The sequence below is a fragment of the Labrus bergylta genome, chromosome 3, assembly GCF_963930695.1.
Source record: "Labrus bergylta chromosome 3, fLabBer1.1, whole genome shotgun sequence".
Taxonomy (NCBI): Eukaryota; Metazoa; Chordata; class Actinopteri; order Labriformes; family Labridae; genus Labrus; species Labrus bergylta.
Genome location: NC_089197.1, coordinates 30,898,087 through 30,914,738, shown reverse-complemented (window position 1 = coordinate 30,914,738; position 16,652 = coordinate 30,898,087). Strand labels below are relative to the sequence as shown.

The 16,652-nt window shown below is 39.7% G+C and overlaps 1 protein-coding gene across 1 annotated transcript in view; it reads left to right on the top strand.

Moving 5' to 3' along the window:
* The window catches only part of LOC109989353 (CUB and sushi domain-containing protein 1), a 197,989-nt gene that overhangs the window by 89,122 nt on the left and 92,215 nt on the right, over positions 1-16,652 (top strand). Inside the window, exons 22-27 of the mRNA XM_065953146.1 lie at positions 570-696; positions 1,245-1,456; positions 4,849-5,040; positions 7,831-7,969; positions 13,774-13,961; positions 16,243-16,437. Of these exons, the coding sequence (XP_065809218.1) occupies positions 570-696; positions 1,245-1,456; positions 4,849-5,040; positions 7,831-7,969; positions 13,774-13,961; positions 16,243-16,437 (1,053 nt within the window). The remainder of the gene's footprint in view (positions 1-569; positions 697-1,244; positions 1,457-4,848; positions 5,041-7,830; positions 7,970-13,773; positions 13,962-16,242; positions 16,438-16,652) is intronic.

Genomic DNA, 16,652 nt, shown 5'->3' with positions numbered 1-16,652 from the left:
ACAATGCAGGCCACAGGCAATTGCAGCTCCAGCAAGGGACAATTTTGTCCGCCACTTGCGCTAAATGGTGTTAAATCATGGTGCGCGTTCTAACTCATAACTCCTCGTGTGAACTCAAGTGGAGAGGGGTTGGAGGTGTGACGCTGGAGGAGAGCGGAGGCTTCAGAATAGCGAAGGTGTCGCCAAACAGCAGTTTGCTTTGGCTGCTGGTGCTCAAGGGTGACCTCTGGATCAAAAAGTAGCACATTCGTCCTTTAAATATATATGATAATTAAGATTTAGGTTAGAAACATCGAATCAGTAGCATCATACTACATTTCTTAACAAAGGAGAAGAAGAAAGATGTCCTGATGACGAATGATTGATCCATAAGGGATGCATCAACTTCTGATTTATTGAATGAAGTGTAAAGATTGTGTCATACCTGCTGTGTGTTTTTATTTTTATTTTGTTAATAATGATCCTTTGCATATCTCTGACCGGACGGGTATATTTATGGTATTATATGGTATATATATGAGCTGGGGAATGATGTAATGTTTTCACCCCTTTGTCTCGTGTCCTTGTAGCGGAGTGTGGAGGTCACATAAGTGGAGCAGTGTCTGGACGGATTCTGTCTCCGGGATATCCTGCTCCATATGACAACAACCTCCACTGCACCTGGACCATAGAGGCTGACACAGGCAAGACTATCAGGTAATTATGAAGCAGTTGGATATACACTGAAGCTGCTGTGAGTATGATGATGGCCTGCAGTTATCTAAAGCAAGTGGGGTTTTTTTTCATCAAGAAGAAGTATATGAGAAAGGATAGGGTTATCTTACAGACTCACACTGTCTTAAACATGATCAGTAATGCACTTAAAGCCATACATATGACAACATGCAGATCACAAAAGCATGCTCTAAATGGGCTGTAAGGCAAAAAAAAAACTCACAAGACTGTCATAAAATGATAAATTCCGTAATTATAGATACGTGTTCACTGTCAAAGCAACTGCTGTGTCGAAGATTACACCACATTAGTCATTATGTCAGCATTATGTTTCCAAACACATCGCAGCCACAGCTGACATTCCTGTGATTGTGTGTGCACGCATACTAGTTCGATCCGTCTTTTTTTTTTTTTTTTTTTTTTTTTAGCTCTGCCTCATGTTTCGTATGGTAAACTGCTTTATAAGGAACATATGTTATTGTGAATATGGGATCACTGGTCTCCTGATTCTGTTGTTGTTGCTTTTCTAGCCTCCATTTCATCGTTTTTGACACCGAAGTCGGCCACGATATCCTGAGAGTTTGGGATGGTCCATCTGGGCCATCAGACGGGGGGATCCTGTTGAAAGAATGGTCCGGCCCAGCCTTACCTGAAGACATCCACTCAACTTTCAACATACTCACACTGCAATTTGACTCTGATTATTTCATCAGCAAGCAAGGATTTTCGATACAGTTCTCCAGTAAGTACTCTTCACTCTCAATTGAAGTTATTCATCGTAAAAATCTAATGGTAGAGGAAATACTCGTGAAAACACAAAAAGAAAGTAGTATCATATTACTGATTTGGGTGATCTGCCTCACTCTACCCCTGCATCCACTTGTGAAGAAAAAGCTGAATTTAATTAGCAATTAAATGAGCTAATTAACAAATGCTGCAGTCATCACATATGCAGTTTCTTACTTATTACATAAACCTCATTTATATTGGCTACAAGGTAATTAATCTGGAAATTATGCTGCACTTAACAGGATTTCAGAAAAACCTTAAGCCAAAGAATGAAATTAGAAATGTAATACCTCACTGAGGGACTCGTGCTCACGAGTACTGAAGGAGCTCACTGGAGACATGTTTCTATTTTTGAGGAGACTTTGGACATTTAGTCATTAATCTGTTAGTGCTGCTGTTTCATAGGTTATTTAACAGCATTCATCACATGTGTCTTTGACATATATACAGTATCTCTAAAAGGCATTTTTAGACAGCAGGAACTTTTTCAAAGTTCTAGGAACCGTTGGAACCCTCCTCCTTATTTATTCATTCCACACCGCAGGAACTATGAACTATTTTAGTTCTTAAAACAATGTTAAGAGGAACCTTATTAGCTCCTGCTTCAGAGTAGGTACTATAGCGGTGTGAAGGTAGACAGAAAAAAGTTCCCATAATGTGTAGTTCTCAGGGAACTACCTAGTGGATAGTTCCTCTTAAAAAAGTCCCCAGAACTGTTTGGTGTGAAAACACCAATTGATTCTGCACCACAGGAACTGTTTTAGTTCCTATAGAACCCAGTTTAGAGGAACCTTTGTAGCTCCTGCTTCAGAGTAGGTACCATGGCGGTGTGAATGCAGACAAAGAAAAAGTCCTCATGGTGTGTAGTTCTCAGGGTCCTCCCTAGTGGATAGTTTCTCTTCAAAAAGTCCCCAGAACCATTTGGTTCAAAAGCATCTTATAAGGTGGATTAATAATATAAACAATATAAAATGATCCAATTTCAATTAATTTTGATTTAAGTGTTTTTGAAACTTGTTAACTGAAAATCTCAAACTGGTATCATGTTCCTCAATCCTTTAAAGACAGGCTAACCTAGCTATGCTTTTAGGCTGCAAACACTGAGCCACATGTCTGTGTCTTTTAAGAATCACGACTGCAGTCACTGCAGCAGCAAAAATCGATCAGAGACACACAGAGTGAAAAAAGTTAGGGAGCGAGAGTTCAGACTGTCTGGAAGATCTCACCTTTACTGCCACTTATTTCAAATTCTTGTGCTTGTTCCTCTTTACAAAGCCATTTATATCCAACACTTGCTCTATGGCTTTCATACATATGCATGCCAAGCGCACGCACACACACGCACGCACACACACACACACACACACACACACACACACACACACACACACACACACACACACACACACACACACACACACACACACACACACAACACCAACACATGCCTGTCTGAGATGTTTTTGAAATAGATGCATTATTCCAGTTTATAAATATTTACATCCAGTGCTTTTTGTCCCCAAATCTCGTCCACATATTTATTTATTTTTCCCCATTCTCCCCACTTTTAATACAACAAATATTTGCACTAACTTACAAACTAATCAGAGCACTGTTATTCCATTACTATGGTAATGACTCCTTATATTTAACCCTTTATATCTTTTCTAAAGCAACGCTGGTAGTACATACCACCACAGTCATTTATACTGAAGGCATGGTTTGTGATTTTTTGGAATGATGATCATATAAATGTATGTTTTTCTTTTTTCTCTCATGTTGTCTTCCCTATGTCCCGATCTACACACTAACCTGATGAAATTAATTCAGTTTTTTAGTGGAACAATGGAATAAACATCACGTCATAATACTAGTTTGGTCTGTACACCAGCTGTTGGAGTATTTGTACAGAAATGTATTATGCTCAGTTTAGATGTAAGTCATACCGACTGCTTCCACTTCTTGTGAAATAACTGAAATAACAAGTCATGTCTTCTTGTGTAATAAGAAGGGGCAAAAGAGGCCTGAATAAAAAGACAAACAAAGATCATGTGACTGAAGGTCACGTATTGTACTCCTAACAGCAAGTCTAAATAAGTCTCAGAGCTCCCCAAAACATATCTGTGAAGTTTATTGTTTTAAATCCTCTCTAGGCCTGTATTTCATCATGCCTATAAACCCGTCTATTTCTTTTTTTGATTTTGATATACTTTATTAATCCCCAAGGGGAAATTCGGTTTTACACTCTGTTATTTATAGGGACATGCTTCTCACACACATAGGTCAGAATCACACACATGCACAAACAGGACCTGTGGACATGCATTGGTGGAGAGATGTCAGAGTGGGGCTGCTACAAGCTGCAAAGCAGAGAGCGCACCAGAGCAGTTGGGGGTTCGGTGCTCAAGGGCACCTCACCAGTGCTACTGAAGTTATCTGGCACCTCTCCAGCTACCAGACCAACCTCCATATTACTGAGCTTTCAGCCCTGATCAGAACAGGCTGTTTATGTGTCTGTAGCTTTAAATGCAAATGAGCTGTGTCTGACCACGCACCTCTGGGTTTGGTTTGCTCATGCTTTCTTGCGCCATTCCCAGTTGTTTACAGTTAGAAGGCAGACTCAGAGGGCAGAACATACGCTTTCAGGATCCCAAAAAATTATTCTGTAACATCTTGAGATGTCCAGGCTTCCAGATGTGTGGGGGAAAACAAAAAAACAGAACACAGACTGAAAAAAAGAGTTATGCATGTTATGCATCTCAAACCCTGTCTTAATGTATCACTCACCTACCAGACACTGCTGACATCAGGCAGAAATACAAGTTCAAACACACAGTCTTGGTTTTGTACATTTAGTTAGCAGTATTCATATTGCACTTTAGTGATCATTTGAGAATTATTTAACAAAACTATTTGACAGACTTCCATTAATGCTGTGTTTACCCCTTTGAGTATTGAAAATGGTGATTGATCAGATGGAAGCAAAACATTATATTTTGACACTCACACAGTGTGATCACAGCATATTCCTATCAGGATTACTACTCAGTGTGAGATGAGGAACCACTAGTTATTAATCTAAGTGTTCCCAATAAAAAGTTGGATTGAACCTTGAGGGAGGATCCATTAAGTTACTGGTCTAGTTGACATAAATGATTAACAGAATTGATAACTGTGTCTGTCATTACCAGTATGGGCATTAACGTGTTCATTAACAGTGTTCACAATTAATTCATAGTACAGTTACGTATTTGCTTCTTAGTCTGCCAGCAGTCACACAAATGACCCTCGACCTACCTCTAACGGTCACTAAACATCTGTCTCTCCTTGTTTCACACTCTCCAGCAACTACAGCAACGACCTGCAATGACCCTGGCATCCCTGTCAATGGTTCTCGCTACGGGGACAGTAAGGAGCCCGGGGACAGCATGACGTTCCAGTGTGATCCAGGGTACCAGCTGCAGGGCCAGGACACCATCACATGTGTACGGATGGATAATAGATTCTACTGGCAGCCAGACCCTCCAACATGTATAGGTAGGTATACTATGCACAAACTGAGATGAAAGGAAATCACAGCAAGAGATTAAATATGACGCTGTCGTCTATGGGCACTAGATATGAACATTTTTGGATACAGGCAACAACCATTACGCCAACAATACATCAGACTGAATGCTAAGTCTCTTGAGGTGGAATGATCCGGAGTTGTATCTGAAGTCTGAAGAGTAGGGAGTAAACAATAAACATGACAGTTGAGCTCCCTCAGGGACTCCTGTGTTGTTGTGCCACATCTGACATACTTCTCCGCGGGTAAATCAAGTGAAGCCTGCTGGTGAGGTGATCGCTAATCCCAAATGATGCTGCTGCTGCTGGAGCATTAGATACTTCTTTTTTCTTATACTTGAGGCATGCTCTTTAAGATTAAGGAGAAGTTGAATAGGTGCTGAAGAAACTGTGGTTAAGATAAGAAGTGTTGCAGTGGTGCACAGGAAAAAGTTCAACATGTATCTTAACCACATCCTTAACTCAAACTCAGGAGAGAGTAAACTATACAGAAGAGGAAGACAAAGGGGGAAAAAGGTGGTCAGATTTTTAGTGTCAGAGAATGATTCAGGTGGCTTTGGTAGGGTTCCTATTTCAAAACCTTAAAAAACAGAGCTTATTTTTCTCTATTATCACCAGGTTTATCATCAGGCCCTCCTGCTGCTTGAAGCCCTACGAGCTTCCCCATCCCACTCCACACCTCATTCACACATTTCTGCTGCTGTTTTTTTTATTTTTTTACCCTCCCACTTTCAGGTGTGCTTTACTTTCTTTATTTTCTGCTCAAGGCCGGTCTGACACGCTTGACTTGAAGAGGTGACTGAAGCCTGCCTTTGTGTCAGAAAATGTAGCAATAGCAGCGTCAGAAGGAAGAAAAAAAAAGACTCAATCTGAATGCAGCAAAAGCCCACTAGAATTATCACTGTGCAAGAGAGACAAGTGTAAAATTGTAAAAATGAAGGAAATTCTAGATTAAAAATAAACATGTTTGGCTACTGGGCGGCTGTGGCTTAGTTGGTAGAGTTGTCACCTCTCAACTGGATGATCGAGGGTTAGATCCCCAGCTGTGCAACATGTCCGATGTGTCCTTGGGCAACCCCGCATTGCATTGTATGAATGGATTAGTGTTGTACTTACTCTCTGATGTACGTCGCTTTGGATAAAAGCGTCTGCTAAGTAAATTGTACTGTATTTTTTTATTTTGAAAGACAAGGCAGAGTTATGACACAGCAGAGACTGCATGAAAACAATCTGAACAAGCGCGGGTGGGGAAAGTCTTTTAACAACTGGTGTAGCATCTAAGGATGTTCCTAGTGACTGTTGATTTAGCCAACATTTACAATCAGACCCGTCCATTAGTCTAAATTCAGTCCAAATTGAGCAATATATTTAACTCGGCTAACCACTGTCCAAAACCAATTAGCGTTCATACTTCATATTTGCTTTTTGATTGACAGCTGTTTCACTTTGTGACACAGACTACTTTATTCTGTAGGTAAACAATGTGAAATTGGTTTGTCGATTGTAGCTCACATTAGCAGTGCTGGCACCAGCAGCCTTGGGTCCTTCTTGCATGTTACCATCCACATGCCTGTGCTGAATGTGGTTACACATTGCTCTGGTGGAGCGGTTACTTTACAGTTTAACCTGATACAACTTAATCTTTATTTTCTAGTTCAAAATTCCCCAAAAACTGCACTGCTCCTACAAGATGCTGTCCGTCCACTATGCTAGTTTTCATCCAAGTATTGAGGAGGGGGAGCACCATCAGTCCCATATACTAAAGCTACAACCCAAGCTAGTGGCTGCTGTCTGTGTTACAGCTTAGACACAACATTTAAAAGTATTGTGGGCCTACATTAATAAACATATGGAGCACATACAGTATGACTAACTTGACGTTCAGTGTATTTTCATGCACATTCCTACCAATCAACAGTTTTTAGCAAGGGACTACAGACAATTTCCTTGCTGTTTGATACCACAGTCTACCTTTATGTTTGTTGCCGTCACCTTTTCTTTATTAGCCACATCTACCAGGATGTCCTCAAGTGGTCTCAGGAAACAGTAAAATGCCTTGTGAAACACATTATGCTTTACGATTACCGTACAGTAGATACAATGTAAGGTTTAAAGTGCCCTCTGTGTACGTGCACTACTTCCCTCCTTTAGACTTCCCCCTCAGGTTGTGAATCCCTGTGGGCTCCTAAGATTAAACCAGCATTATACCAAACAGTCTAGTGTGTGAGAGTCTCGCTGATCTGCAACCGTTAATGCCTTTGTTTACGTATTTTTCACCGTTAACCATAATCCGTTCACACCCACCTGCCACCCCCAAGACACCTCTCCATGTTTCACATCTGTCCTTCGCATCACCAAATTGCTGCTTGAAAGCATCTATCTGTCTCTCTTGCCGTTATCTCTTTCTTGCTCTCTGGCTAGTTGTGGGATAACAGGACCGCTAGGGGTGATTCTCCCTGCTAACTACCCCCCGGCCTTACGCGCCATAACTAAATCTCACAGTTTCTTTTTTTGGTCTTTCAACCTCTTCATCTACCTGTGGAGGTAATATCAGCAGCCCACCAGGAGTCATTCTCTCCTTCCTAACCAACCCCTGCCATTCTTCCCATCATGGACTAACTCTCCTACTCTCTGTCTTCCTGTGGGGGGTAGTTTGAGTGGTCAGTCAGGGGCGATTCTCTTCCCAAATTACCCCAAGCCCGATGCTGTGTAATCATCTTTTCCACTCTCTTTTCTCTCTCTGCCTTTGTGTCTCCGCAGCAACATGTGGGGGTAACGTCAGCGGCCCTTCAGGAGTGATTCTGTCTCCAAACTATCCCCACCCTTACCCCGCTGGGAAAGAGTGTGATTGGAGAATCAGAGTCAACCCTGACTTTGTCATTGCTCTTATCTTCAAAAGGTAGGCCACCTGAATCAAAACATGGCTCTTTGTATGAGTGTGTGTGTGTGTGTGTGTGTGTGTGTGTGTGTGTGTGTGTGTGTGTGTGTGTGTGTGTGTGTGTGTGTGCGTGCGTGCGTGCGTGCGTGCGTGCGTGTGTGTGTGTGTGTGAGAGAGAGCGTGTACGTGGCCACCTGTAGCTACTCTCTTTGTCATGTATGCTCGAGCTTTAAAGCCACTTAAAACCCAAATCCCTCTGACATACAGAGTTCTATGCACATAATAATTAACAACTAAACGATATTAGAAATTACATTCAATTAATTGAAAACGTTGTCATCCAGTTAACCCCCTATGATATCGGGTTTGAATTGGGCTTGGTTATGATTGGATACTTTCTATCAGGTTTAAATGATGAGGAAAAGGACCCACTTACAGAAACCAAAAATATAATTAATAAACGAAAAGGCAAAAACAAGGCTACTTCTTTAAAGACCAACAAAAATCCAAAAATCAACAAACAGGGAAAAACAATCCTCAGGGAGCCACGATTACATAGGTACAGAGTAGACGAATGAACTGACACAGAAGGGAAGGAACACTTGAGGCTGTGTCGGAAATCACTCACTATTCACTATAGTGTTCACTAGAGTGAACACGCCATTTTTAGTGCTGTCCGAATTCTGAGTGAGCATGGTCATACCCTATATAGTCCACTCATTGTATCCCACAATGCATTTTGAAAAGTAGTGTACAACCGATGGTCACTATCCGAGCAATATATACCATCATGCATTGCGGTTCAAATTTTTTTACGAGCGGACCAGCATGAACAAAGACACTCAAAAAAAGTTTTAGTTATTTTACTGAAATCTTTGACTTTTCATTAAGAGTTAAGGACCGTCAGCGATGAAATGTTAGTTTGACCGTATAGAGATGACAGACATGAGACCTGAATCTGTGGGAACAAATAAATGAGTTTAGCTGTGGAAATATATTTCATTATATATTAAAGAATCTATATTTCATATTTATTTATTATTCATAACTGTTTTGTGAAAATACACCAAGTATAATTAAGATATCACTGAAATTGATGTTGTTATTTACGGTTATTATTGATCATCGGGCAGAGTTCAGCTGCACGTTTTAGTTGTGCAACAACAATGACGTCAGAGTCGAGTGAGTGAGTGAGTAGTGTCCGAAATGTTTTTAATTTTGCTGAGTGAGTGCACTATATAGTCTACTACATGTAACTCATGTAGGGAGTAGGGAATGAGTGAGTGATTTTGGAGACCAAATAGACACAGTTGTGATCAAACACAGGTGAGACTAAAAAGACACAGGTGAGGACAACGAGGGCATTGGAAACAGGAGGGAAACATGAAACAGAGAAACACAAGGATACAATTGACGAAAATAAAACAGGAAATCACAAGAACAAGGAATAGACAAACTAAAGAAGAATAAATCATGACGCTAGTTATTGAAGAGAGTCTGTGATCTACGACAGAAGACTTCCCTTAGCAGTAATTCTACTTCCTATACCAAACATGAACATCATTACGTACGACGAGAATTGATGGCTGCATGTTTTCAGCGGCCTTGAGTGCTTTCTCTTATTGGCTGCTGGAGTTGACTCTAGGTTATTCATGCTGAATGAAATGCTGCTGCCGCTCAGCTGATATTTCTGACATTTTAATTAAATAGATTAAAGTTTTTTTCTCCCCTGTCTTTAAAACTGTCAAAACATGCCTGCACATTACAAAGCAGGACAACAATTAGCGGTGACTCATGATAAATGAAACGGGTAGCCTTTTAACAAAGTTCTGATAATTTAGGCAATTAAAAGTCAAGCTCTTAAGGCAAGATGCCAGGATCATAATGTTTCCATAAAAGTGTATGCCACTTAAAGCTGGAAGAAAAAACACCTTCATATCAAGCTTTGATTGAGGGTGTCATTTTGTTACATTCAAAGTTTATTTAGAAGAGTCTTTTCCTTCTGAGCACAAGTCATGATTTTGTTTTCCAAAGAAGTAATGATCAAGAAAAACCCAACAATGTAAAAGTCAAGCTAGCATAAGAAAGAGGTGTTTCTCTGTAACTAAAGCAATGTGTCTGAGAGAAAGAAACAGTGCTGAGCAATAGTCTCACTGATGATATTAATATTTAATTAGTTTGTCCAAATACCTGAGAAAACCCTTCTAAATTACAAAGTTAAAGATTTAGGGGATAGAAAGGGTCCCAAAGGCAATTTCTCTGGAATGTGTTTTTCTTCTAGCTCACATTTAAAAAATGTATCAACCCCCATGGACTTGGTTCATGAGTTTATTTTCAGTTTATTTCTAAGTGTGGACTTTGAATGACTCACTGTTGTCCACACGGGGTAAACACAAATCTGTGCTGTATTGTCAGGGATCAGGACGAGTACAGTCAGATGCTAATTAACGCACACTTTCATTCCATGATGATAACAAAATAAATCCATCTGCATGTGGAAAACCTCTGATAAACAAGAGACTAGTCTAATTAAACCGAAGTGAAATACTCTTCTGACATAACCAAAGTAGCTCAGTGGAATTTTTGTTTGAATCGCTGTAACAAACTTTTAGACGTGGGCCTGACTTACTAAGACCCCACGTAAAGACAACTGAACTGAATGTTTGGACTGTGTGCACTTTGGGAATGATCAACTAGGAAAAATCAATCAAAATGCATAAATGATAACAGATGCTAAGATAGTTTGTATGATATCTACCTTGTTTTAAGAAAAACAAGATTAGTTCGCGATATCGGGGCAAATAACTACACTATCCACGATCATAGAGTGTTTCTGATTGGTTAAGCTTGCTTGGCAATGTTTCCCGCACCTCAGCTGCGAATGCGATCAGATAAGTTTCGCTAGCAGGCTAGCTAGTGAGTTAACTAACACCAAATGTACTAATAACCTTGTCATGCCGCTGTGAATGTAGTTGATGTATTCCACAACACAAACTACAAGTATAGTAAAACACTTGTATTAACAGTATAAACACAATAACAATGACAAAAGTTACTTTTTTGAAGAAACAATATAATTTGAAATGGATTGTGGGATGGGTAGTTCCTTGACTCTGGACTAAAATTATGTACACGGTCTCGCACCGTTTTTCAGTTTTTTAATGCCGTTTAGGTGCCGAGCTAAATGTACTATTATCATGAGTATTGGGGCAGCTGGCTGTCTTGGTTCCAGGGGCCAATCTCTTGATAAGAGGATTTTGTGAAAAATCTATGGAGGATTTGAATGGGGAAGTTTACATCCGGAACCAGAGCCACTGAAAAAGTGTAAGGTCACTGTAGAGCTCCAAATCATATTCACTAAGGAGAAATTACTTAATGGGCAGTATGTGTTGTCTTGCACATTTGAAAGAGGCGCCCTAGCAGATTAGTTTGCACATTTGTTTGCAGGTGAAATAGATTTTATAAACGTTTTTACACATGCAGACCTTTTCTATATTAGGCCCTGTATGTTCACTGACACAAAAGCCCTGTTTGGGATAAAATTATAATATGAGAGGTAAAAGTCAATTATCCAACTTTTTTTTTAGAAAAAGGACAGTGTTTATTTACATATGCTCATGTGTAGCAAAGGAGAGAAAAGCAAAGGGAACATTCTCCAGATCACCAAAGCACAAACAGTGTCTTCATGTTTCTCAGCTAAATTACTAATCATTTCCTTTTGTTGTAATAGAAAGACTGTTTTGATTTCACTCTTTATTAAGTTGTTATGATATTGGTTTCTTTTGTGAATGCTGTGTGTCATTTCTTTGTCATTACTCATCTTACTCACAGAAGTCATTGTGTTTTATAAACACAGCTGAAATCCATTTCTATGGACCCCATTTCTAATGACTCAGTCTTTTCATGAGTCTTTGAATCAGATCACAGCAGCATTTGTCTCTCAAATTAAATCATAACTCATTTTGAAAATTGACCATAGAGAGTCCAACTGACCCTCTACCTTATTGTAGCGCTAAATGTATCATCCAGATAATTACATATAGTTCACATCACATCATGCTTTCTTTGTCAGAAGGTGATGATGCCATGTTTGCAAAATGTTCTGTCTGCAAACCGCTGTCTGACAGCGGTCACATTTGATGTCTTCTCACAGCGTGTGTACTGACCTTAATGTGGCTGTATGAATAAAATGGGATGTTGGCGATAAGAGGGGGCTGTATGAATAATCACTAAACAAAGTCAAAAAGAACTTCTTAAAGGGTACAACGTTTGTATTGATTGATTGGATGGAAGTCTTAACTTTTAACTGACCCCTTTGTTTCTCCTCTGTGGTCATGAGCGGGGACGCTGCTGTTCTGTTCACTGACATCTTTATGTTGCTTTCTTTTTATGACATTTAGTAGTTTAAGCACTCAGACCCTGAATTTTATCACCAATGCAAAAGGTATTAGCAGGGATCATTTTAATGCTTTGTCAGTGCAAAGAGGGGGCTTATGTGCGGTTAAGCCCAATGTGCATGAGATACAAACACAGGGCTTAAACTTGAGCATTCTTTGCACTTACTTTGACTTCGGTAATGATTACTTAAGGTGTTTTGTAAGTTTCAAAAATTCCTCTAACGCCTCTTCCGTCCAAACTTTCAATATGATTATTTTTGAATCGCTCTGGAGTTCCATCACATTTCCATCATATTTGTAAATACATTTAAAGCCACCTGAGGATTTCAAATGCATTCGTTGTTTCCCCATGTACCATGTTCGTGTGGTGTGAATGTGTGGTGCATGTGGTTAACAAACAAAATAAGGACAATTCAGATTATCAAACATCTGAAAGAGGTTCTCCAGCACCTTCCTGCTAAGATGCTCTGCTGGTTACTCTGTTGCTGGTTATCAATAATGCTTCACTGCAACATGACACACACACACACACACACACACACACACACACACACACACACACACACACACACACACACACACACACACACACACACACGCACACAGTAATGTCCCAAGTCTAACAGCCAAACACTGAGCTCATTGGTTTAAACTGACAGGTGGGACACACAGCTTATGTACACATACACACTCTGAAAGTGTATAGGTGTGTTTGTATGTATGTTTGTGTGTGTGTGTGTGTGTGTGTGTGTGTGTGTGTGTGTGTGTGCCTGTGCTTACACACACACAAATTTGTCTTTGTTTGACAGGTGGGAGACAAGGCTAACACAACCACTGCCAGAGCAAACACAGAGACCTTGTGTCAGTGTGTGTGTGTTCTTATACTCTACCCTCATGAGGACCGGATGTCTTCATGTATGTGCAGAGAGATGAGGAAAAGCTGTCAAAGTGAAAACAAGCACAACTTTTATCGAGAAGCAACAGGCCTAGTAGCTCCTATAAGCCCATACATGCAGGTGTAAAAACTCAGGGTATATGTGTTGGGTTTAAACACAACTCATGCACAAACACACCAATGAGTGCAGGATATTTCCTTCTCAAATATCAATGGAGTCGGTGTTTTGGACCATTTTTTGCAGCCTTTCTTTCAAGAAAAGGAAGAAAAGCAAAACTTTCACTTTTGAATGCAGTAAACACATCTAGAAAATGTCAAACACGTCAAAATTAGAGGAAGAAGATTAAAGGAGAGACAGCACAAACTAATTTGCAGTCATTAACAGGAGCTGGTATTTTAATTTAACACACATCACTGGATTAATTGTTTGGAGAATTTGAACAAGGGCACACATAAACAAACAACACAATCAATCTCAATATATTACTACATAAAGCTTCTCTGCTTCTTCTTCTTTTTTTTTGTTCCCCCAGTTTCAACATGGAGCCAAGCTACGACTTCCTGCACATCTATGAAGGTGAAGACTCTAATGGGCCGTTACTAGCAAGTCTCCAAGGCAACCAGGCCCCAGAACGAATAGAGAGCGGTGGGAACAGTCTCTTCCTCGCATTCAGATCTGACGCCTCACTGGGCATGTCTGGTTTCGCCATTGAATTCAGAGGTAATTAACCCCCCAAAACTTTGCCTTAATAATCTAATGTCCCTGTACATTTTCCTACAAGGTCACATAAAGGTAATGGATTCCCTCTCAGATAACAACCACATGCTTTAAAACCAATCTGCACACTATTGATTAGTCATTTGAGCGGATTTTTGCAATCAGCCCCTCTCTCCTCATTGCCTGAGCATTCATGGAGGATCGGGCAAATAATAGAAGGCGACATGTTAATAGCAGTTGATTATGTAGTGCACTGGATTTAATACGGTCTTGCAATTTCTGTCAGTTTTGAAGGGAAAATGATCCTCCTTCAAAAAGCAGCAATAAACAGAGTGGAATTTGGTTTAATAAGAACCATAAGGAGGGTTGAAGGGGGTCAAAGATACATCCATTATTCACAGGCATATGCATGCTAAGGTTGTCAAAATGTTTGATACAGTCTTTTTATTTTATTCCACATTTTTTAATCAATACATTTTTAAGTGATCTGTAGATCCACAAAAGTACAAAAAAGCTTTAAAATAAAACCACATTACACCACACCATTGATCGTTGATTGTAATTTGAACCCAGCGCTTTTTGATTTTTCAGATGTTTTTTTATGGCTTTTTATGCTCTAATTAGAGAGACAGGACAGTGGATAGAGGGGATGCCCGCTTAGATCAGTGCCCCCCCCCCCCCCCCTTTCTCATTGTATCTAAAAAACCTGAGCCAAGCCACGCCAAAAAAAAGTGCTTTCAAATGTGTGAATAAATTAGAGTCATTTTCATTGATAAAACGATGCCTACACACTTGTTCTTCCCAAAAGACCTTTGAATACATTTTGCAATTATGTTTAAACCCAGTTTTATTGAATACCGGTATGTGCAGATCTTACACTGACAATCCCCCCAGAGATCTCAACTATCTTACAATTAGACAGAGAGCAGATGATGTTACTGCACAAAGCATTTGCACATTTTTGGTATTGAAACATTGGCTTTGTATTCTGATAATTAAGAGTGTGATCAGGACTTAACATGCATTTTTTGTTAATTAATTAAACAAGAAATGTGAATATATCCCAATAATTGGTGCAGAGTGCTTCTACTTTTGTTACAGTTGTATTGAAACAGGTATCAATATATTTTGATATTTGATAGAAACATATCTAAGTATAAAATTCTGATATAATAACATTAGTATATAAAGGAAAACAAGGGAATAGAGAAACACATGTTCCGCAAATAAGCTAAGGGAGAAAAGCTATAGTATAGACAGGGATTTTTGGTTTGTATTACTACGTCTGTGTTGTGACTTTTCTGAGCGGGCTCATAGTTTAAAGAGTATTACAGAAGTGTAGGGATTAAAAAGTCAATACAGGAGTGTTTCCTGTTCCAAACTGGATAATAACTTAAGCTACCTACTCCGTTCATTCCCCCTTACTGTACATCAGAAGTGTTTTTCTTCACATGAAAGCCTGTGTTGTTTCGTGTCAGCTCGTCAGTTGTTTACTTCCACAGATTGTGACTCATCCTGGTTTTACAGACGTTGCTTGACTGGGGCTGATTTAACAGCAATGCGGAACTGATGATAAGTTGTTCGTCTGACTAGAGACTAGATTTGCTCTGTCAAGTTTTTGAAACTCTTTTTTTCCCCCCCTGATGTTTCTCTCACTCCATTTATCTCTAATTAAAAAAAGATTATCTCCTTCTCTGTTGTCTGTCGCCTCACACTACCTCACACCTCTGTACTTTTGTCATTAAATCTCGACTTTTCATCTGTCATCTCTCTAATTAAAACACAACCTTAATAATCTCCCTGTTTCTCTTCTATATAGCCCTCCACCTCTCTCTCTTCCTCTCTCTCTCTCTCTCTTCCTCTGTCTCTCTCTGTTAGTTTCCCTCTGTCAAGCCCAATATCTCATTGTTATTTGAGGATCACAGTAACAAAAACACAACCAGGCTGGTCAGATGCCAAGTCATAAAGATCCAAAGCAGTGTTTCACCATGATTGACTCTGCATCTTTAACTCGCATACTGCTCTTTTGTCTCAACCATCGTTGTACCCTATTATCTATAATCTGCAGATTAGCAGACAAACTTCAATTTAGCCTATAATGAGGGTCAACAAATATCACTAAAATACTGCATTTCCTTCATGCAATGTAAACATTCGCTTATACAGCTATGTGTAGGCTTTTATTATTCATTTATATATACTGTAAATAAAAATTGTAAGATGAGAGGCTAACACTAAAGCAATTTACTTTCCAAATCACTTCATCTCAATCTCTTCTCCACAGAAAAACCAAGAGAGGCCTGTTTCGACCCTGGTAACATAATGAACGCCAGTCGGACAGGTTACGACTACAAACTGGGATCTCAGGTCTCCTACAACTGTCACCACGGCTACACAACAGTGGGCAGGGAAACCATCACCTGTGTCATGGGGCATGATGGGAAGCCAATGTGGGACAGTGCTCTGCCATCATGTAAAGGTAGGAGACACACATCAAATACTGCAACTTTACATACGTAATGCACCATGGTGACCCTCATCTAATCTCTCACATAGGATCCTCCCTGCTTATGATAAAGTATCGGAACAAAACACCTGCTTGTGCTTACATACATCTCCAATGTATTATGGGAAAACCAAACAGTCATAAAAAACTGTGAAAATGTGACAAATATATTATTTTCTTTTTTTCAA